The sequence below is a fragment of the Arvicanthis niloticus genome, chromosome 12 (genome assembly GCF_011762505.2).
Source record: "Arvicanthis niloticus isolate mArvNil1 chromosome 12, mArvNil1.pat.X, whole genome shotgun sequence".
In the NCBI taxonomy this organism is placed as follows: domain Eukaryota; kingdom Metazoa; phylum Chordata; class Mammalia; order Rodentia; family Muridae; genus Arvicanthis; species Arvicanthis niloticus.
This window is the reverse complement of record NC_047669.1, coordinates 16,139,091-16,163,136: the sequence shown is the minus strand read 5'-3', so window position 1 is coordinate 16,163,136 and position 24,046 is coordinate 16,139,091. Positions and strand designations below refer to the sequence as shown.

The window sequence follows — 24,046 nt, the reverse complement described above, 5'->3', positions numbered from 1 at the left end:
CCTAGGCCCTTGGCACATATGTAGAAGGTGTGCAGCTTGGTCTTCAGGTGGGACTTCTGAGAGCAGGAGTGGGAGTTGTATTCTACTGCCCACCTTTGGATCCCTTTCCCCTAACTGGGCTGCCTTGCCTAGCCACAGTAGAAGATGCACCCAGACCTACTGCAACTTGATGTTCCAAGGCGAGCTGATGCCCATGGGAGGCCTTCCTTTTTCTGAGCCTTTTCTGAGGAGAAAGAGGATGGCATTGGGGTGGTGAGGTGAGAGGGTGGAACTGGGAAGAGAGGAAGGAGAGAGAGCTACAATAGAGAAGTAAAGTAAACCAATCAATCAATCAAACAAACAAGAACTATACTCATAATAAAGTAGCAGAGAGCTACAAATGAATATGTACACACACACACACACACACACACACACACACACACACACACACACACAGAGAATGTATAAGGCTCTGGTTCTGTAGCACGAAAAGCTTTAAACCTGACCCTGCACTAAACTGTTTCCCAGAGGACAACATTGCTGCAGTAGAAACAGTACCTCAGTGTAGAGGGGCCCTTTGCCTTTCAGAGATTACAGCTCTGAGGACCCTTGGCTGGCCTGCCTGTTCCCCTGCCCCCATGCTGCTGGAAGACCCAGGACACAGGCAGAAATAAGAGGGAACAGGCAGAAAAATAAAGGAGATGGAGGGGGAAGCAGGTTGAAAGGAAACAGAGGAGGAAGTCCACTAATGAGTAAAAATAGAGAAAGATGCCAAGGCACAGGCAGATGGCACCTTGTGGGATTGGCTGTCAAAAGCCAGACTTCCGGTCCTAGCCTCTTAAGTCTGTTAGCAGGTTTTCAGAGTGCTGATTACACCATCTGTAAAAACGGGACTGTTGACTAGTCAAGTATTTAGCCTTTCTTGAGCTGATGTGAGGTGATTGGTTATGTAAATGAAAAACCTTTCCAAACTATGAACTAGATAATCAAAGGCCAGTGGTGTGGGTTTGTGTGTATGTATGTGTGTGTGCACATATGTGTAAGTATGCATATGTGTGTGTATATGTGTGTGCGCCTGTGTGTATGTAACTGTGTGTTTGATGTGTTTATGTGTGTGTGTGTATATCATGTGTTTATGTGTGTGTGTATTATGTGTGTATGTGTGTGGTATGTGTGTGTGTCTCTGTGTGCACACATATGTATGTGTGTGTCTGTATGTGTATTGTTCCGGAACCTCCAAAGGTGTATTGTTTTTCTTCATCTTGGCAGGCTTAGTATGCCTGTGCAGGAGAAAGTGCTTGGAGACCAGGAGTCTAGAGAGCCAGGTGGTCTCTTCACCCATTTTTGTAGTTGTATTTGCAAATGGACATACATTGGAAAGAGTTATCACTTTCTTGGTGGCTCTGCAAGCTACACCCACCATGGAGTCCCCGCTCTTTCAATCAGGAGACTCGATCAAGTCCCTCCCACCGCTCCTCCAGAACTAATCAGAGAAGCCTTAACTCTCTCTGATCTTGCCTTTTCCATCTTGATTTCAACTTTAATTTTTAATCACCTGCTCTTATGTGTCATCTTAAATGCATTCGTTATGCCAGAGACTCTCCAAATAAATGAGCTTCTAAATTGGTCTTTATGTAATTAGACAAGAACTCAATTATTTCCAACATTCTAACTATCCGAGACTTAGAGAAAAATATGCTTTCGGCATCAATAGTTTAAAAGTCTACTGCTAGGTTATTGCATTAAAACGACAACGTAAAATATTTTGTTTGAATTATTTTGTAATAGTCAGATTCTAGCAAGCTCTCATTAGGAGGACAGAGTGACTCCCACCCAAAAGTGCATTGTATATCTGTTCTTCGTCTTACTAAAATATCAGGGCTTGGTATTTATCATCAATCTGAAGCCAGTAAGATTGCAGTTTATTATCACAGATACTGATTAACTAGTCATTTCTCTGCATAAAAAAAGCTACAATGCGCTTGCTGGAAATTCTCAGTATTCAGCTTATTTTCAGTTCCTTTCTTATTAAGCAGTGCTAAGCATGAGGTTTTTTTTTTTTTTTTTTTTTTTTTTTTTTTATATTTCTTTCCAAGAGATGAGTGTAATTGCAATCTTATTTCATAAATTTAAAAATGCATTTGATTCATCAGTCATCTGTGAGTTTTAACCCGTTTCTGTAGCATTCCTTCATTTCTATGCAAATAGCATGATTTACTGTCATCAGCGCTGTGCATCGAATGTGCCTGGTGATTTCCATATCATCGCTATAATTACAGACAACGCTTTCCCCTTCGTCGTCATTGTATGTCACATATGGTCAAAGCCCCCTGATCTGCAAAGGACGGCTTTGTGATATTTGGATATGAGGCCTAAATCAAGGCACTTCATTTTGATGTTCCTGTGAAAGGTGGCAAAGCTGGGGCTTTAGCTATAGTCTCAGAAATGCTGCAGGGCAGCCATGCAGATGCCACCCTGAAGGCTACAGGTCCAGCAGGGGTGTCTGTAAGTAATAGTGTTAGTGTTAGTGTTAGTGTTAGTGTTAGTGTTAGTGTTAGTGTTACTGTTAGTGTTAGTGCTTACAGGTCCCTTTCAGCATCCACACCTCTTCCTTTGTTCATCCATTCTTTTGGTCATTCAAAAAGGACTTGCCAAACACGCATCAGACCTAGGGCATAACCACAACAGATGGAAATCTTGTCCTTATTAAGGGACAGTCTAATGACAATCCCTCTCCCCTCTATAGAGAATAACAAATGGGTATTCTGTCTCACTTTCTAAGACTTCCTCAGTCTTCTGTTCCATCCTACACTCTCCATAATGGCTGTATTCATTCACTCTCCTCTCCAGTCTTGGAAGGAATTATTATTTCTCCTCATTCTCTTGTTTTCATTTCTGATTGTCATGCTGGTTTATAATCTGCCTTGCATTAATATACTATTCGCTTTTCAGTTTATGTAGAATTTCATCTCACTCATTCTAATTGTTCTAACAACCTTGGAAAATGGTCATTATTATCTGCACTTCAGAGGTGAGGCATCAGGAGCTCCTCCCTCCATTTTTATTTCCTTCATAAAGTCTGTAAGCACCAGTCGATGCGGGCCAAAGCCTAGCTCACAGGCAGGTATTTGGTGGTGGTGTATATATTGACAAAGGCATGATACGTGGAGTTCCTCAGATTACCCAAACCAGTATGAAACTACCGAGAAGCTTAATTGGGAAAGATGAATGGTCACAGTAGGATTACACAATAGAGACGTAACTGAGTCAAAACCACAAAGGGTTTTGTTTTTGTTTTTTTTTTAGGTCCAAAAATGTTAGTTAAAAAGTGATTCTGGTTAATGGCAATAGGCACATGGAGAGTGGTGAAGGCAGATGAACCCATGTGGGTAAAGAGCTCGAACCCTAGCCTTCTGTTCCCTGAGCCCAAGGTTATTCTTGCGTCTCTCCGATGAAGCCATGTGCTGACTGCATCTTTCTTTTTGCTGGATTATAAGCTTCATGAAGCCAGTGGTCAGGGCATCCATCCCTTCTACTACCTGTGGCTTATGGGCACAGCATGTGCCCAGTATATGTTTGAGCAAATTAAATAAGTGGCATTTAATTGATAATAAATACTTATGGTTTCCACTAGCATGTTTGATTCAAGACTGAGTGAAATTCTATGTGAGAAGAAGGAGGGTACAGCATTATGATTCTTTTGGGTACACATTCTCTCTCTTGGGACCATGCCACCATCCCATTAGACACCAAGCCTGAAATAGAGCTGGCCTCTGTGAAATGGTTAAGTGTTGACAAACAGCTTTGAGGTCTTGTTTAGAACAGAGGGCCGTCAGCGTTGTAATTATCATGAGAGGCGTGTACAGCTGGGCTGGTTTCTGGTGAGGCCTTTTTTCCTGGCTTACAGGCCCACCTTGTCACCTAGCCTTTCCTGTTTTCTTAGACCTCTGGTTTCTTTTCCTTATCACATATGACATCATTCTTATTGGAGTAGTGTGTCACCTGTGACCTCAGTTAACCTTAGTCACCTCTTCAAGGGCCTATCTCCAAGTGTATTGGAAATTAGGGTTTTAATTAGGGTGAATTTGGTGTGTGCGTGTGCGTGTGTGTGTGTGTGTGTGTGTGTGTGTGTGTGTGTGTGATTTATCTATAGCATAAAAATACTGAACCTTCCTCCACTGTCTTTCCAGGGAAGTGAGGTCGTAACAGTTCTCCCTCCTCTTGTTGCATAGACACGTGTGTGTGTGTGTGTGTGTGTGTGTGTGTGTGTGTATGTGTGTGTATGAAGTGAGAGGGAGCTGACTAATGGCAGCAGGCATTCCAGGGACAGGGGTTAGCTCTTATTACCTGCAGCCCCAGAGACAGGATGATTAGTCAGTTTCCCTACTCTCCACGGTCCACTCAGAAAACAACAAACACACCAAAACTCCCATTCAAAACTCCAAAGACAGGCTGAGCTATTCTGCGTTTCCTCTTCCAACCTCCTCTTCCTCCTCCTTTCTCCCCTCCCCCCTGATTCCCCGTGTACCCACTTTTTTCTTATTCCCCCTTTCTTTCACGCAGACCTTTGTCATAGACTCTGTTTGCTTTATGCCTCTCCTCCTTTTTGGTCATTAAGTCCTAGCAGAACTGAGACACTGCCTACTCTGTGATGCCTTCAACCACAGGACTTTCTATATGCTTTGCAATGAAAGCCAATATTCCAGCTAATGCCAACTCCTTCAGCTCAGTAACACGGATGTCACTAGTATAGCACTGTATGGAAGTTACTTCTAAGAGAAAAGTCCTCATTTCCTAGTGTATCTTTTGGGCCTTTGGAATGGATCACTTTTGTTCCTAAGGCTAGCTCAGAAGGATATTTTGTGTGTGGGGCCTGACCACAAGACAGGACTGGTCTAAACTTGAGGGCCATTATTCTGATTTAAACTCCAAGAGTTGAAGTGGTTTTAAGAAAAGAATGGGGTATGCTAACAACAGATTCCACTTCCAAGTTAGCTATCACAGTTTAACTATCAAAGTTAAACTGGTATTTCCAGGTTCAAAAGGACAAGGTTACAGGAATTAGAAAAAAATATCATTTCTCTATTTGTCTGCCCAGATCAGACACAAGCAGCTCTGCAGTGGTTTGCAAATCTGCTCTTTTAGACTCAGGGGTTGATCTGGTTAATTCTCCTGCCTAACCGATGTAAACCTGTTTGACAAGACTGAGGTATAGGAAGTTCAGACCATCTGTAGCAGTGGCTGTCAACCTTCTGATGCTGTGGCCCTTTAACACGGTTCCTCATGTTGTGGTGACCTCAACCATAAAATAATTTTCATTGAGACTTCATAACTGCAATTTTGCTACTGTTATGAATCATAATGTAAACATCTGTGTTTTCTGATGGTCTTGGGCACCCTGCAGGTTGAGAATCACTGTTTTAGACAATTAGTTTGGACTAATCACTTTACAGAGAACTGATGCTACAGGAAACTAGGATGTACTTTGTGGGTGTTGGGGACTGACCCTGGCTTCTCTGCAAACAGTGAATGCCTTTCCCTGCTGGCCTCTCCAGCCCATTTTTTTTTTTTTTTTTTTTTTTTTTAAAGAAAGCAGAAACTGTGTTCTTTGGCAATACTAGTTAAACTGGATACAACACGGCAATTGTGTCAAGTTTTGTATTTAGTTAATCTCAGATCACCAGAGACTGAGAGGGCATGCCAGAGAAGATAAACAGAGAGGGGTCAAATCCTGGTTCTAAACCAACTGTGCCTTTATTCCTTCATCCATAAAATGGGAGGACAAAGTACCTACCTCCCAGGGTTTTAAGCAGTAAATGAAAATGCTATACATGGGGCACCACGTGCCTGAGTATAATAAATGCTAAGTGCTTTAACAACCATTATTAGAAACACAGTTCTTTTTTAATGTAATATTTCTATTAATTTTTTGAAAATTTCATGTAGTGCATTTTGATATATTTGTCACCTATCTCTTACCCTTAACTCCTTTCTCTCAGATACACTTCCTACCCACTCTTTAATATTCTTTTTCTTTAATAATTATTATTACATATATATACATATACCAATATATATATATTGTAAATGCATGAGTCTATTTAGTGTTGCTGATATGTATATGTATTAGAGTCTACCACTTGGTATTAGATAACCAGTTAGGGGCTCATCCCCTGAAGAGTAATCTTCCCTCTCCCAGAAGTCATTAACTGCCTGAAGCTCTCTGTGTAGAAGTGGGGCCCTGTGACATTGCTCCTGTCCATGTTGGTATGTCAGATGGCAGTGTTATTGTCTAGCTTGTGTTAGGCAGGTGTATCACTGAGATTTCATAGGTGCAGTTTTCTTGCCCTACACAGAAGATATAATCTAGCAGCAGATGTCATACTCCTCTGGCTTTTACAATCTTTTTACCCCATTCTTTCACAATGTTCCTTGAGCCTTAGGTGTTGGAGTTGTGTTGTAGATGTCTGTGTTGGGGTTGGGCACTTCACAGAAAGTTGCTGTCTATATTTTAAACCATTGTAACTTTCTGTAATGGTCTCTGTCCACTGCAAAGAGAAACCTCTTTAATGAGCGATGAGGGGTACCTTGGGTTACTTGGGTTTGTGCTTTGTGTCAATAGTACTTCTTACGGTAAAGCCTGATTGTAGAAGCTAAGTTTGGTTCTTCCTCCCAGCTTTGTGCTCTTAAAAATAAGACTCAGACTCAAAATACATTTATAAATACTGTGGCCATATAGCTAGGCTCCACTCTGACTAGATCATAACTAAAATAACCCAATGATTTTAACCTACATTCTGTCACGTGGCTGGTTACCTGTGCTCAGGTACCATGCTTCTGGCTTCTCATTTCTTCCCTCACCAGGCTCTATCCTAAAATAATCTCTCTGCCTCCCAGAGGTTCCACCTCCCATCTCCTGCCTAAGCCATAGACCACAGGCTTTTTAATTGACAAGTGATACATCCATACAATACACAAGATAGTCTCTCTACACCTGATGAAGTCAAAGACCAAACTATGTAATACTGAACTATGTCAGGATGGCGTCTAGAGACCTAAATGTCTACCATATAACACCTACAATATGCCCATTAGTTCAGTCTATTGTGTAACACCCAGAACACACCTGTTAGCTCAGATGCTTGGTAATTCAGCCATGTTCAGCCATTGTTAGACTTTGAATATTACCATGAGCAATCTACATTTGACGTTATTATCTCTGCTCTTGCATGGAATAATATCCAATTTCACTGTTTTTTCCCCCCACTGTTTTGGGTTTTGTTTTTAATGAGTGTTTTAATGGGTGTTTTGTGTGACTGCATGCCTGAGAACACATGCATGGATAGTGCCTATGGAGGCCAGAAGTTGATGGATCCTGGAATTGGAGTTACACAGAGTGTGAGCTACCGTGTGGGTGCTGGTGATTGAACTCACGTCCTCTGGAAGGGCACCCAGCGCTCTTAACCACTGAGCTATGCTCCAGCCCCTTCACTTGTTTTTATTCATTAATTTATTCAATGGTTAATTTATTGACTTTCAAAGTTGTAGTAAGGTTGTTTCTCTTTCCTCTCTATTTTTCCCTGATGCCCCCTTTCTTTGTCCCAATCTCCCACTCCCTCTCAACCTATCTCTTGTCTGTCTTGTTCTCCTTCTAAGACTCCAAGTTAGGCCTATTTGGACCACAGACATACATTTGACAGCATCCCTGCCCACATGCCAAGATACACAGTAAGGTGGATGTCAAAGGGCCCAGGGTGGCAAGGAACTGGAGTACTCTGATGATTTAGAAGAAAGCTCACTCAGAGAAACCAGGATGGTTACCAGCATGTGAACCTTTGAGCTGGACCTTGAAGGATGGTTAGGATCTAGTTATATGACAACTAAGGAGAAAAGAGAGGAACTGTGTTCCTGACCTAGGAAATAGCAGGAATGAGGACTCAGGGGGTTTTTCTCGTAAGGATAACCAATAGACCAGACCCAGCTACAACTACTGTACTTTCTCCTTGCTATATCTTGCATAATTTAATTAACACTGGTGTCTTTAAGGCAAGCGCGTGCACATGTGTGTGTGTGTGTGTGTGTGTGTTGAGGATAATCAGATCTGACCTACATTCCCACTCATAAACATCTGGGTTAGACTCCCTTCATATTCGTTCTTAGTGCTGACCTTCATCAATCATTCAAGTGGGTGTGTATTGATTCTTCAGATAGCAGTTGCTGTTTGAACGTCACCAATCTCCAAGGGAACAATGTGGCTGGTATCTGGTCACCAAGCATGTACTCCTAGTTTCATTCTGCAAGGAACTCACCAGTCAACTGCAAAGGAAAATGGGGTCATGTTGTAAGGGCTGTTCTTCAATTCTACCTTGCTCAATATCTTAATATGGTCAGCCGCCTCTGTGCACACTTGATGCATGCAGCTTCCCATTGTACTCTCATTGAGCGGGTCTCAATGAGGTTGTACCATCGAGGGCCAGCTTACTGTCAGCAAACCTCGTTCCTTATTTTGAGGTGATCTAGAAGTAAAACGAGAGTGGAGAGCCTTCCAGAGTCACTGTGATGCTCCTTTAGAAAAGCATATTGTTTTCTTCAAGAAGGAGACTGTCAGTGAGACTGTTCAGGGAAAGGTGGATTTTGAGTTAAGCCTTGAAACATGGGGGAGATTCTATTCATTAGATTTCCTCACACTCAGAGGGGCACATAGTTCTTTGACATGTATGGGGTTTGTTTCCTTCCCTGTGAGACTGCCATCTGGACTGGAAAGTCATGGAAAAAGCTTGCTCTTGTCTGAGAATGTGCCTCTTGCTCTCTGGTTTTGATTTGGGTGCTAGTATCCCATGTTTCTGTCCACATTCCTTAATAAAGGGCCACAAATCTTTGTCTCTTGAGATTCAAAGACATCATATGCCACCTTTCAATGATATATATTTCTGTCTAGAATGTTCATTAGCTTCATAACTCACAACATTATACAAAATGATGTTTTTTTTTCCAAGATGAATTTTAGCCTGATGACCTTCTCTTAACTTCCTGGGGGTTTTGATGTCTATTCCCCAGGATGAATTCAAAATGTATTCTTGGAAAAGGGTAATATGGATCTCCCTGTCAGCATTGAGCAGCACGTCTGGTCTCTCTCCTGACCACCCTCTCATTACAGATGAGGAGTGTATCATAAACAGAGCCATTCGAAAGCCAGATCTAAAGGTAAGCAAACTCCGAGATGGCAGAGAATTTCAAAGAATTACTTTTTTCATGTGTGTGAGTGTTTGCTTGCATGTATGTATGTGTGCCATGTGTGTGTCCATATGAATGGGAGTTGAATCTCTTGCCATTGGAATGACAGATAATTGTGAGTTCTCAGTGGGTCCTAGGAACAGAACCCATGTCTTCTGCAGGAGGTACTCAGTACAGAGAACTCTTACAGCATCACTCCTATCTTATCCTGCAAAGCCAGTCTTGCAGCAAACGTAACCCCTGAGGAATATCCTAAGGGATTTGCTTATTATTATTATTATTTTTTTTTTATAAAAGACTTTGGTTTGAACCATGGTATTCAAATGTATTTGGGTTACTCCCTTTTGTCTCGTTAAATGCAAACTGCTTGGGTTAACATTCATATTGAAAACATATTCTTATGAAGCAGAATCCTTTCTTTTACAGTTATACATGTACAGATAGCTGTTTAAATTAGCTTTGGCAACAAGGTTGGCTTTTAACAAGAAAATAGTCAGTTGCTGAGCAGCAATTGTCAATTGTTGTCACCCAGCTATCTTGAACTGCCATCATAAACACCCAGAAGTTGTCAATCTCCCCCAGGGAGCAATGGCTCCTCTGTGAGGTGGCCCTTCAGCTGAAAAATGAAGCTTCGTAGGTAGGTCAGACTTGGATGTAGCTTTAGGGTTTCACTTCCCTGAAATTTTAGCACTCTTTATAGTCAATAAGGCAAAAGAAGAAATTTCCAATTAAACAATAATGACAGAGGTCCTAAGATGGAAAGTTTTCTTATCCAATCTTGATGCGATTATCACTTTAGTATATAGGGAGTTTGCTACCTACTGCCTTCATGAATCTGATTTATAAAGCAAAAGACATAATCCTCTTTCTGCCTTTTTATCAGGGCTGTTAGGAATCTCACACATAGAGTCAAATAGTAGGGTGATTTGTGAACTGTGATAATTGATCTTCATAATAAAGTTTTTTTTTTTTTTTGGTTTTTTGAGACAGGGTTTCTCTGTATAGCCCTGGCTGTCCTGGAACTCACTCTGTAGACCAGGCTGGCCTCGAACTCAGAAATCTGCCTGCCTCTGCCTCCCAAATGCTGGAATTAAAGGCGTGCACCACCACCGCCCCGACATAATAAAGTTTGGAAACCTTCATTTGTATCAGAGTCTTAGGTGCAGTCATGATGACATTGATAACCATGGAAAGAGAATCTGAAGGTGATAGTCATATGTGGTCTTCTTCAAAAAACCTGAGGCAGGGTTTCAAACATTAATGAAGAGGAGACCCTAGGGACTATGTTGTAGGATTGCATACAAAAAGGAAGACGTTCTTATGTGTTCCTACAAGATGAAGAGCCAGAAGGTGAGGGGGTAACTATTTTGATTTCTGAGCAGAAAAATGAAAGTTACCCAGAGCAGATGAAGCAGATGTTCCTAGCCACAGTCCAGGCAGAGCTGTTTTGAGGTGGGACAGTCTCAAAGATGCTTCAGTGTTCTATCATGTACTTGTGCTTCTCACCACAGGAGGAGCCTCAGCAATCGTCAGGAGATTGTGAGCCAATCTATTTTATGACTTGGATCAGACTTACCAGTAACCTCTTCATTTCCTCTGTCTGTAGGCTTGGCTTGTGGATATTTGTCTCTCAGTTTGTGGTTTGATGTGAGCCCAGAACGGCGGCCTCTTATTCTACCCTCAGTTTGGCCCTTAAAACTAAGTTTCTGACACTGATTGTCAAACTTGTGGAATTAAAAACATAAGCAAGCCTCACTTGGTGCATTCTGAATCCTAAAGTCAAGGGGCTTCAGAAGTTTTATTCTGAGGCTGGCTTGAACCATATGGTGTGTGTATGTGTGAGAGAGACAGCACTAGAGCCTCAGATGGTGGAGCTGTGATTTCTGTTCTGAGTGACATGATCTAAAACAGTTGTCAGGAGTGAAGCAAAGGTGGCCTAACACCTGACCTTCTTCAGGAAGATGAGGAAGGCTGAAGATAGTGTGTGATGAACTCTAAGCATTCAGGGACTGCAGTTGTGCCTGCTGGCTCAGTTTGCAAGACTGCAGGGGACGCTCAAAAGGAATTTAAGTTGTAAAGGAAGAAAACGGAGGTTCCAACCTGGCTTGTGTTGGCTAACAAGCCCCACGGTTGGTTACTTTCAAAAATTTCTTTCCTCCCTATGTTTGACAGCTTATGAAGGAAGGACTTTTCCCAGTGGCAATTTGCTCCATTTCATACTCAAAATCAATTGGAAACAGACAGGCTTTCAAATAATTTCTTTTGTAACAAACCTCATTGGAATTTTTACAAATTATAACATTTAGCACTTTTGCTTGAATTCCATACACACACACACACACACACACACACACACACACAAGAGAGAGAGAGAGAGAGAGAGAGAGAGAGAGAGAGAGAGAGAGAGGGAAAGAGAGAGAGAGAGAGAGAGAGGGAAAGAGAGAGAGAGAGAGAGAGAGAGAGAGAGAGAGAGAGAGAGAGAGAGAGAGAGAGAGAATGAGAATAAGCTTTATGCTCACTGAGTAAAATTATGACTTAGGCTTTGGAACTTAGAGATTTAAACTGTATTTTCTAGTTGACATGTGCTTTTGCAAAGCAGTCATGTATTTAACAAAAATGTATTGTACTTTTATTATGCACCAGTTTGAGCCTTTTTTCAGTTTAAAAACTTACCTGATGGTTGGTTATACAATCCATAAAGGAGCTGAATGGAACTTGGATGTAATCTGATCAATTGCTTCAATGATTTCCTGGGGAAACCAAGGCAAAGGGAAAGTTAGTTGAAAGTTCTCAAGGTCACAAATAGAAGAGCTGCCCAAACCAGAAGCCCTGAACAGTGCTTCTCAACTTTTACTGCACATTAGAATTACCTGGGGAAATTTAAAAAATATTTACGCCCAAAGTACACTGTGAACAAATTAAATCTCTTGGCCACAGGACCCAAATAGCAATATTCTTTAAAGCTCTCTAGATGTTTCTAACAAGTACCCCGAGGTTATAACTGTTGCTGCACCATGAACTGGGAGCCTCACTGCTTGTCGTTATGCCTTCTGAGGTTGGCAACAATGCTTAAGGGAAGTGGGAGTACGCAAGAAGAATGGTTATAAGCAAGAATCTGTTTTTCTTTCCTCTGCCAACACCCTCAAAGCCCTATTCACTGGAGTATATTTCGGCAACCTCTTCTCTCTCCTGAAGCTTCCTTGTTCTTCTCCATGGTGTCTTCTGTAGGCTGCTCTACAACCCATCCTCTGTGAGACAAGGATGTCCACGAGTCATCCTTGCACCTGGGCTGCTCATCTTCATCATAGTTTAGCTCCTCAGCCTTGCCCTTCATTCTGCAGTCAAACGGGTCTATTCTCTTGTCTCTTCCCTTTCGACTAACTGCATGCTCTCTCTTGGACTAACTCTCGTCAGTCTTCAGCTGAGCAAAACCCCTTTCACCCTTTAGCAAGATGCCTTTAGCTCTTATGCCACTCACCTTCTTTACATGTCTGTGGTATTTTAAGGCAGCGTTTTAATGTCATTATATATTTTATTTCTTTGATGTACATATTGGACTGTGAAACCTAGGTTTTATTTTGTAATATGTCTTGTTTCCTTCATTAGTTTGTAAGGTAGTAAAATGTGGAGACCGGGTTTTATTAATTCATGTATTTATCAGTATGTTAAAATATGCTGACCAGATGATGACTTCTAATAGAAATGTTTTTTCATGTAATAGAGGAGAATAGGGTGGAAGCTTAGGAGAAGAGAAAATTTTAAGAAGCATCTCTGACTCTATCTTCGCTTCTTCCACAAATGTCTCCTTAGACACGGAGTTGCTGTGTGTGCTCTAATCTTCAAACTTGAGACTCTTGTGATACTTTTTTTTTCTTTTTGTAGGTGAGATATATAAAAGTGCAGAAAATACGATATGTTTGGAATAATTTAGAAGGACAGTTTCAAAAAATTGGGTAAGTTGCTTCAACAAGTGTATCCTAGAAAAAAAAAGTGTTACCTTGAAAATACTGCTGCTATTGGGTTCTTTTTGTTGTTGTTGTTTTAGCTCCCTGGAAGACTGGCTCAGTTCTGCAAAGATACATCAGAAATTCGGATTAGGTCTGACTTCAGAGGAACAGGAGATCAGGTACTACATGCATGTGTCTTTAGCTCAAAAGGACTGTGATTGCTTAACCAGATAGTCCAGTATTTGGTCTTAATTTACCAATATCAGAAAGAGTTGCAATGATTTACTTAGTGTGTCCTGTGAATGACCTCACATATCTGCAGAGCTATTTGATGGATTTAGCGGGTAGAACAAATATGAACACCAGCCTAACAGAAAAGATGTGCAGTGTGAGATTCTCAGTGTGAGGTTCAGGGAAATTTAATACCGTGAAGGAGGTCACAAAGATGCACACACATACACACTCAGTCACTCATTCAGTCACTCACACACACATGCACACATGGCAGGAGCACAGACACACACATATACTCACTCACACACACACACACATGGCAAGTACACATGCACACACATGTACACATGGCAGGTACACACATACACACACACAGCGACTGAGCTCCACATAACAGCATTTACAGTGCTTTGGATCAATGCCACGAAAGATGTTTACGTAGTTCCACAATTCCAAATCAATCACTAGACCCAGAAAGAGGGTTCCGAGAGGGTACTTGCTGTCCAGAATCTGCGTGGCTTTGATTGAGTAAGAGTCTTTCCATTTGGATCTTAATCTTCTATCATAAAAGGAAGTGAAAGGGGCTGCAGAGATGGCTTGGCCACTAAGAGCATTTGCTGCTCTTCCAGATGACTTGAGTTTGGCTCTGAGAACTGATTTCAGACTCCTCAGGTAACTTTAGTTCCATGGTATCCAATACTTTCTTCTGGCCTCCATGGGTACTTGTGCACATGCGTATACACACACACACACACACACACACACACACACACACACACACAGAGTCTTCAAAGTGGAGGGACAGAGACCCATTCCTGTTGCTTGACTGAGATAGAGAGCACTGCAGCATTAGCATTACCTACATGCTTGTAAGAAATGCAGAATCTCAGTAGGCCCCTTACCCCCCCCCCACTACAGCAAGTCTTCATTTTAATGAGATGTCCTAAATTATTCTTATTTACATAAAAATGGAGGGGCATAGGCAGTGCATTTACATAGCTGTTTTATTTGAGAGTCTAAGTGGATAGCACAGAGAATGGTTAGTATTCCCCACAAGAAAAAAAATTCATAAGGTGCTATGTCTCTGCATAATCAAATCAACACAATGTGGGGACTTCCAGTTAGTGGGATGTATAATTCTGTATGTTGAGCTTTTTCTGAGAATCAAGGACTTTTCTGCTCACATTAAAACAAATATTCAGCCCCAAAGAACTCCTGGATATGAGTAGAAACAATAGATACTGTATTTCTCTGACAGTAAAAAAAAAAAAAATTCTACTTTCATGATCTCTCCATTTTATTCCTTGGACCTATAGTGGTGAGGCACAGAGGTGAGAACATCTGAGCTTCAAAAGTATTGGAGAGAGAGTAGGTAATATTAGAAACCAAAGGCACCACTGAGGGAAATATTTAGACCTCAGGAAGTATAGTTTTATGGAAGCAATACGATACTGTCTAATGGTTTTGCTCCTGGACCCCTCCCACTCTTTAGTTACTTTGAGACATATGGAGGTGACATGTGATGGGAGATACTTTGATTGACCCCAGAAGTGTGAAAAGGAATATGGAATAGACCCTTTCTGTGAGTGTGCAGGAGATGAGTTTTCTTTCATAGCGGTGACCAAGTCATCCATCTGTGGTTTCTCCCTGTAGGAGGTTAATATGTGGGCCTAATGCTATTGATGTTGAAATCACACCTATTTGGAAACTGCTCATCAAGGAGGTAATTTCTCCAGTGTTTTGCTGGGATGTTGGCTAGAAAATGATGACTCTGTGGTTTGGCCAGTTAGAGATGCTACTTGTTAATAAGTAATTTATCCGATGCTTTAAGAGGACACCAAGCATGCTTTCTGGATGTGCCATGTGCTCTGTGTGCACACTGAACACTACAACGCTGTGACACTCAGGTGTCGTCTTCTTATCTGATGATTTGGATAAATGTTCGGGTTTTCCCCTTTCTTAAAATACTATGCTGCTTAGCCCCTTCTAATTCTGTGAAACTAAAATCACATGTGTTTTAGGAAAGGGAATCATTTTCTTTGGCAGTGTATACAATTGCCTCAGCATTCAAAACTGTGGAGAGAACCACACTTATGTAGCTTTTCTGTGGCCCACTCATTTCAGTGTGCGTGTGTGCGTGTGTGTGTGTGTGTGTGCGTGTGTGTGTGTGTGTGTGTGTGTGTGAATATAAGAGAATAAAAAATGTCCTCTTGTGCTTTTATTGTTGGATTTATTAGTGTTAAGCCATATAGTAGCCCTCTGTGTATTTCTGGTATTCAATCTCCTTTCATCTTTGCCTTTAAAAGGCATCCTAAATTCAAGGTGCATTCTTAATATTTCAATATTTTAAACATTTCTAAACACGTTTGAGGATGGCTGAAGGCAAGACAAATTGGTTAAGAAAGGTTCTGGGAGCTTCCTCCCTAGCCAGGAGCCAGGCTTTCTGTTCCTGTGAGTAACTACAGTGAATTTGAGGAAGCGCACACCACAGTTTTTAGCTATACCAGGAATACAACTGTTGGTGTTGATGTCTGCTGCCTCCCAGTGAACAAGACATGTTAGCTTAGCTCCCCACTTATGGAAAAGTGCAGTCTCGTACTCATCCATTAATGAGAAGTTCTCTAATGGCATTGCATGCAAGAGGGGATAGCAGATTAAAGTAGTTCAATTCTGTAAGGCTGTGTGTGTCACCTCTCTGAAGTTCAGGAAGTGTCAATGGGAGATGACAACATCTACTCTTTGCCCATTACCCTGATGCTTAACACAGTGACACGCCAAGCACGGCTTTGTAGATTGCTAAGTGCAGCAGCGATTAAACTAAGTGCTTGCTCTGGGGAATCAGGACACTTTAAAGGCTTAGGTTTTTTGGCTCTGTAACATTCATAGCTGTGTCTTGGAAACTGCTGATGAAGTACAGCAACAAGAAGCACAGCATATTGTGTGGGGTGATTGATATCACAGTGCTAATTATGAAAACAAGTCAGCGAACAGCCATGTGTGAAGCCCAAATGCCATTCTTGTCTTCCTGTCTTTACGTCTGCTAACAGGTTCTAAATCCATTTTACATCTTTCAACTCTTCAGCGTCTGTTTGTGGTTCAGTGAAGATTACAAGGAATATGCTCTTGCCATCATCCTCATGTCTGTTATTTCCATAGCTTTGACGGTGTATGATCTCAGACAGGTGAGTTTCCCTAGATCCCATGGCGAGCTTCATGGCGTGACTGGCTTGTTCTTAGGCAGGAATCTTAAAATAGAACTGCCCAGTCCATGTCAGACAAGAGCATGTTTATGAAAACAGAACACAGTTGCCACTGCTCAGCGGGTGACACCTTTCCCTTTCTGCACATCCCAGTCCTTCTGAAGATGGAGGACCCTCTGTTACTATGGATACCTTTTTCTTTGTTTGGTGTCCGGCTATCAAAGTTCTAGTTCAGCTTTTGGGTGTCCTTACACTTATAGCAGGGGGTCTAGGTGCTGCTGGGAGAAAAACCACATAGGACTGATGGGTGGATCACATAAGAATCCATAAGTGTCACCCTCTTCCTAACAAGTCTTTTGTGCATCTCGGGTCAAGGTGTTCTCCTATAGGGATGCAAGGTTGTTTCAAGTCATCTCTCTTTCAAAATGCCCGTCTTCCATCTTTGATTTCTCAGCAGATAATCTCACAAGTTATTTCACAAAACAAAGCCTCATATGAAATTTGCTCAACTCTTCCCTTTCTATTGCCAAAGCTCTGTTCCTTCAACCCTGGCTTCCCTTCCTGCTCATCACAGTGGAGGAAGTGCCCTAAGATACAACCATATACCTGCATCACCAGATACCTGCCCTACCTTTTTGGATGTGCATGCAATCCACAAGTGACTATTCTCTCTATCCCTTCATAAGAGCTTGTCATCAATGTTTAACATTCTCAAGCTCCACCAAACTTAAACACAAAAGAACATTTTCTCTTTGTTCTGCGTGCACCTTCAGTGGCTGCTGCAGCTTCCTTCTTCCTTTTATTCTAGATCTTGATTCTTTACACCCACTCTCAGGATCTGAACACCTTTCTTTCACTCTTTACCTGCTGACATGATTTGTTCTTTCATGTTTCCATCTAAACAACGTTTGTTAAGGGTACCGATACAATTGTAAAGATGATAGGTAATTTGAATTGAAATAAAAAGCATTTAAAATTAGCTAGCCATTTTCTCTTGTACAAGGAACAATATATGAATATGTTAAAATAGATTTAAAGCAGAATAAGATTGCAAATGAAAATAGGATCCTTTGCACCGAAAGAACTGGTAGAAAGAATCAGTTAGACTTTTAGGACTTACTAGAGCCAGCAGTTCTTTTTACTTTAGCAATATTAAACACACACACACACACACACACACACACACACACACACACACACAGTTCACAGAATGAAAGTGTGCCTTGTGCAGTATTTTGAAGTTGCAGTTTAACTGAATGTATCTTTAATATTGGTACAGATACTTTTTTTTAGATCTGAAGTAGTTTTATTTTATTTTTTTAAATTTTTTATTAGATATTTTATTTACACTTCAGATGCATCCCCTTTCCCCATCCCCCCCTTAGAAAGCCCCTATCCCACGCCCCCTTTTCCTTTTTGCATTTATACATTTTTTTTAAATAATGTTAATCATAAGTGTTATAAGTTTGGAATTGTTCAATCAGAGGTGTAACCCACTGACCGACCTAGATATAACAACTATCTTTGACTGGTGGAGATACATGAATATCTGCCTCCATGTCTTCCCCCTCTTTCTCTCTTTCATCACCTAGCTTCTCCTCTCCTTCTTCTCCTCTTCTTACTCCTTTTCTTCCTCTCAGTACTCCTCCTACCTTAGCTCCTCCTACACATCACCCTTTCTGTTAAAATGAAACTTTTCTCTCAAAATACAATTAGAGCGTAATTATGCCAATTTGTACCAGTGAGGTACAAGATAGTCTTAATACCCCGTCCATCCTTTTGTTGACTAACCAGCACCTCTGTCATCTATCCTAACTAAAACATTTAGTTCTGAACCTGGCTTTAGGATGAATGTCAGCTGACAACCATCCACTCAAATCTTTTCTCTTACGGTAAATAGCTATAAGTTTTCAACCCCATCAGAAATCCAGAATGACTGAGTTAACTATAATTGTGGGAAGCACAAAGCATAGCTTCTAAAACTTAGCCAATTTATAGAGACCTCTGAACACCTGAAAAGCCCCTATACTACCGAACGTTGGAGCATCAAATCTTCAGCCTTCTGGCCCAGAATCATCTGACAGACCTTGGTGATGCAGGATTATTAAGGACTGATTACTCTGTCTAGGCATAATAATAATCAGTCGACTATTCTGCATGTGTGTCCTTTTCTGGACAGTAATTTGTCTGTAAATGGAGAGAGGCAATTCTTGCCTAGTGGCTGTTACCACACAACTGGAGTAACTCCAAGGATGCTCAATTTCTTCTTAGAATCCACGACAGGAAGCTGTTAGGAGCAGACAGGTCTCTAATATATAAATAACATTATTATATATATATAATATAATATATATTATATTTGTATAATATATAAATATTTGTAGCGTCAGTTCTATGGACTTCTGATGTTTTGAAAACCAACTATCCATGTAAGGTAACCTGGACTGTTGACTGTTCACTCCTCTCAGCTATTTCTAAATAAAATATGGAAAACACCCTAACAACAAACTCAAAAATATGAATTTGCTATAGTCCCTTAACTCATAGGTTAACCATCCCAAATCAGTTAAAAAAGTTAAAAAAGGGCTGGGTCTAGGCATTGTATTCCTAAATGTGTTATACAGGCACAATGCCCATGAGCATATCAATATTCATCTCATTTTTATATTAATAAGAGGCTCGTACCAATGAAAACCTTAAATTTGAGATCAAAGTAAATTTTGTACCATTTAAGAAATTATAACTTCATCTTGATAATAATTATACAGATTTCTACCAATAGGTTATGGCTATGCAATAAGTCCTAGCTAATCCCCCCTGTTCCAACAAAACCACTACTTGTCCCTAGAAAGACAGACCATTATTAACCACATTAGTCCCCAAGCTCAGGGAATAGGGGCGCTGACTCTTCTTTAACTGAAGTAGTTTTATAACTGCGTGCTGATTATTTTGACTACTGGCAGATTCTTAGATGGTTTCTAGTTTTTTGCTACTAAAGCAAAACTGCATTGAGACTCTTTACATACATAGTTCCACACCTTCCATTTATAGTGACTTATATTACATAGAAACACGGGGGTAGCTTATTCTTTGTAAACATATTTATTTATATAACGACTCGATTAAAATATATTTCTTTCAATGACAATTATCAGTTATATTTCTGTTGTTTTCCATTCTATCTAATTTCTTACCATATAGCCTTAGGTACAGAAAAAGCTGCTTAATAAATGTTGGTGGAGTGAATTCACAAATGAATGAAAGGATGAGTTGGTAGCATAATACTCTTTGACATTATTCTATTGTACTAAATATTCTTAGGATATATTTATCAGATTTACAAATAATTCAGGGAGTGTCTTTTAAAAATTCTATGACAATTTAATATAAATATGACAATTTTATGATTATATATATATTCATCTTCTCTTCCTCATTACCCTTACTTCCTCACTCATTCTTTCTTTTATCCCACTGAAACACTTCTTCCCAACATGGCTTTGTCTGCTTTGATGGTTGTGTGTGTGTGACCCACTGAGTTTAACTAGGTTTACCTGTATAAGCATGAATTAGGAGTTATTTTCTGGACCATGGTCAACTTGACCATTGAGTACATCACTGAAGAAAATCACATTCTCTCTTCTAGCAAGCATTAACTTCCCACAGGAAGAGGTGGAGCCTTGTGAGCCTGTCCCTTTAGGACATATCTCTAATAATGATAGTAGGAAAAAAAAACAAAAAGCTGAAATTATTGAAAAAAATTAATTCCCCAGAACAAGTTAGGAGGTCATTCACACAACCCTTTCTTACTAAATGTGGAATAAAACATTTATTTATTTTTATCTCTTTGCCTTGATTTACTCTCAGTGTAGTTCATTTATCAAAATAAATCACCACTGGGAAGACCACGCTTGGAAATCCCTTTGTGCTATAGAACACAACTCCAATTGCTGGGCAGAGATCCTTTTCTCTGAGTGACAGGTTACTCACCCTTCTGTTCCTACCCAGGATCTTCAGCTGGCAGCCTAAACACCTCCATGTTTAGCTAGCACCATACTGAGTAATACCTGAGGTCTATATTTAAATAGATAAATGTTGTCTGTTTTCTTTCTCTTTGCAGCAATCTGTAAAACTGCACCATCTTGTTGAATCCCATAATAGCATTACAGTCTCTGTGTGTGAGCGAAAAGGTAAGTTCCACTATTTTATACCCATGTGTTATATCCAGAGCCAATCAGAAAGTGTCTTAGTTTTGGTTTTCTGATTGTTCCTGCTAACTCATCTGCATGTGTATTTTTATTATACATTTGCTTATAAGAAAGGAATTTGAGATCTTTACCATAAGAAGAAAACCTACTTTATAGAGGTTAAATTAGCATGCCAAACCAAACATATCTGTAAAGTGCATAATTCAGTTGATTTTGACTTAGTGTTTATTCATAATAGTTTCACCATCATGAAGCTAACAGCAGGACTCATCTTCTACAGTTGACTGGAGTACACTTATTGTCCTCCCTCCCACTTTGTTGCCCTCAAACACAGGTAGTCATTTATCTACATTGTTACTATAGGTTAACATCTCTATTTGTAATTGTACATAAATGGTATTATATAAGATACATCCTTTTGTCTTTTAGAACATATTTTGAGTTAATTTGGTAAGAGGATTATCAAAGTTCACAGTGTATGATTCACTTGTTTTGTTAATGTATTAACAGTACCTTCTTCTTTACTCCCTAAAGTATACAATTGCATGGGCATACATTTCAATCTGCTTGTGACCAGTATATGAATCATCTCATTTTTTGTTGTTATCATGAACCATAGTATGGGTCCTTTTACAAACATGCTCTATCATCCCTGAGCATATACCTAGTTACAGAGTATGTGATCCCATGGTAGATGTTCAACATTTTAAGAGGCTAACAAGTTGTTTTTCAAAGTGACTGTAGCATCTTCTTTCTTACTGCTGCATATGACAGTCTCAGTTCCACATTCTTGCCCATCCATTCATTTTAGCCACTTTCATTTGTGCAAGCATCTTATTGCTTTAATTTGCATTTCTCCATGGCTGATGGCCCCAGACATCTTTTCAAGGGTTTACTTGTGACTCACATGTCTCTTATGAAGTATCCATTTGTGTCTTTTGCTAAGCATTTTGTCTCATTATTAAAATTTCAGTCTGTGATTAGACATCTCCTCTCAGGCTATGATGTATCTTCTCACACTTCTTCACAGCATCTTTCAAAGGACAAATGACTTCACATTTCTTAAGGTGCAGTTGATGAGCCTTTCCTTTATGGGTTATACTTCTAGTCTAATTGGAAGGCATCTTTGCAAATTCCAAGGTTGCCTAGCTTTTTGATACAGCTTTAAGGTTTAGGTCTACACTGTGTTCTCACTGTTCTGCTTTGAGTTTGTTTTGGACTGATGTTTGCTTTTCTCAGGTATTTAAATACTCTGACACTATTTGTTGAAAAAATATTGACTTTGCCCCTTTGCTATGAGCCTGTAGTCTATGGAGGTGAACCAATTTCTGCACTCTATGTCCTCCTGTATTGTTATACTCTCTTGTTATCCTGGCAACGATACATGATTTTATTATATGGTCTGAATAAGTAATGTGAGCACTTCAGTTATATTTTCTTGCAGTGCTACTTTGGTGTATCAGATCTCCTTCCTCTTTTGGGTTAATATGGATCATTAATTTGGACTGATCTAGGATCACTATGGAGATAAGCTTTTTAAAACACACTTATGAATAATTATGTAGATCAGGCTAGCCTCCCATCATGCCTGTGAAGAGTTATCTTCATTATGCTAACTGAGGTGTGGTGACACAATTTAACAGTTGGTGGACTGAGTGGAAAGGAGAGAGTAAACTGAACACTGACTGGATGCAATGTCCCAGCAGACTCAGCCTCTTGCTGCCAGAATTTTTTCATGGTTGGACTGTATTCTCTCAGCCTGTAAGCTGAATGAAGTCCTTCCCCGTTTAAGTTGCTAATTGTTAATTTTTGTATCACAGAAAGGAACAAGGTAATTAATACAGAAAATTAGGCTTGGCAAGTGGTATTGTTGCTCTGATAAACATGACCATCTGGGTCTTAGGCCTTTGAAATTATTTTGTGCCTAGAATGTGGAAGCGTCTGGTGCTTTCAGGTAGGAAAGTCCGAGCATGTTGGAAACACAGCCTAATGAGACAGTCTGGCCAGACCTGGAAGGGTAGAAAGGCAGAGAGAAACACACAGTGGTTGCCTGGCTTTCAGAGAGATGCAAGGGTTCTACCAGGACTTGGGCTAGGAGCCATTCATGAGATAATTAGGCCAAGAATCTCGTTTCATTCTGCACATGTCTTGAACACTTAAGTTACATAGAATTTAAAAGTAATGGACTAATCAGTTGGGTGGAGGCTATTTATTGACTGGAAAACATTCATTGGCTGTGGCATGGTTACCTTTAGTGCCCTTATCCAGGTCTACAATGTACAGGAGCAGAAATTTGGGCAGAGGGATATAAAAATTGTGCAGTTGGTAGGTGAGGAAAAGAGCTTGATCGACTTGAACTTTGGAGCCAAGATATATAACTGAAAAAGAGGCTATAATTGTTACAGAGAAGCATCTTGTTCTACAATGGGACAATAAGAAATGTACCCTGATGGCAAGACCCCATTCATCAAAGGGTAAGACTCGAGATGTAAACTTACTTGAAAAAAGAGAATTGAAATAGAAAATGCGGCTAACAGGAATCTTTACTCCTATAAATGAACTGCCTAAGGAAAGCTTTCTTTGGGGTCATCACACAGAAGCTAATACAGCTGCAGTCCAAAGAGACTAGGCTATATCTCAAGCTGGTAGCAGAACTTGACTGCATTGTCCGTATCTAATTGATTTGGAGGCATCAAAGATGCAGTGTTGGGGGATCATGGAATCCATGTTCATAGTCCATGGCTCTAGAGAGCTGTTGTAGCTAGGAAATGTATGACAGGGTCAAGGTCCTTGCAACAAGTCCTCAAGAGGCCATTGATTGAATTTGTAGAGTATACATTTCAGGAGCTATACCAGGATGCTAGGAGCATGGTCTATATGACTAGAAAACTTGCAGGCATGGAGTAGAGCTGTCTAAGAAAGAGGCTAAGTGTCAGAAATGGAGAAGGGCAGTTATTCAAGCCATGTCCCGTCATTGTAATTACATTATAAGCCCCAGATGCTTCTCTGCTGCATTTAAATGGTGCATCACTTTGACCATTCCTCACTATGCCCCTCCCCCTTTTTTCCTCTTTGGATTTAGAATGTTTAGTGTGCCATTGTATGATAAAAAAATATATATGGGGGGTTGAATATGCTTGGCCCATGGGAAGTGGCACTGTTAAGAGGGGAGGCCTTATTGAAGGAGGTGTGGCCTTGTTACAGGAACTGTGTCACTGTGGAGGTGGGGCTTTGAGGTCAT

General features: G+C 40.4%; 1 protein-coding gene across 5 annotated transcripts in view; it reads left to right on the top strand.

Moving 5' to 3' along the window:
* Positions 1 to 24,046, top strand: part of Atp13a4 (ATPase 13A4) — a 126,282-nt gene that overhangs the window by 48,012 nt on the left and 54,224 nt on the right. For all 5 annotated transcript variants that reach the window (XR_013113516.1, XM_034515808.2, XM_076942764.1 and 2 more), the window contains 6 exons: positions 9,040 to 9,186; positions 13,099 to 13,169; positions 13,262 to 13,342; positions 15,051 to 15,120; positions 16,445 to 16,579; positions 20,718 to 20,787. Coding sequence is in view for 4 of the 5 variants with exons in the window: in XM_034515808.2 (XP_034371699.1) it covers positions 9,040 to 9,186; positions 13,099 to 13,169; positions 13,262 to 13,342; positions 15,051 to 15,120; positions 16,445 to 16,579; positions 20,718 to 20,787 (574 nt within the window). In the remaining variant the exon portion in view is untranslated. The remainder of the gene's footprint in view (positions 1 to 9,039; positions 9,187 to 13,098; positions 13,170 to 13,261; positions 13,343 to 15,050; positions 15,121 to 16,444; positions 16,580 to 20,717; positions 20,788 to 24,046) is intronic.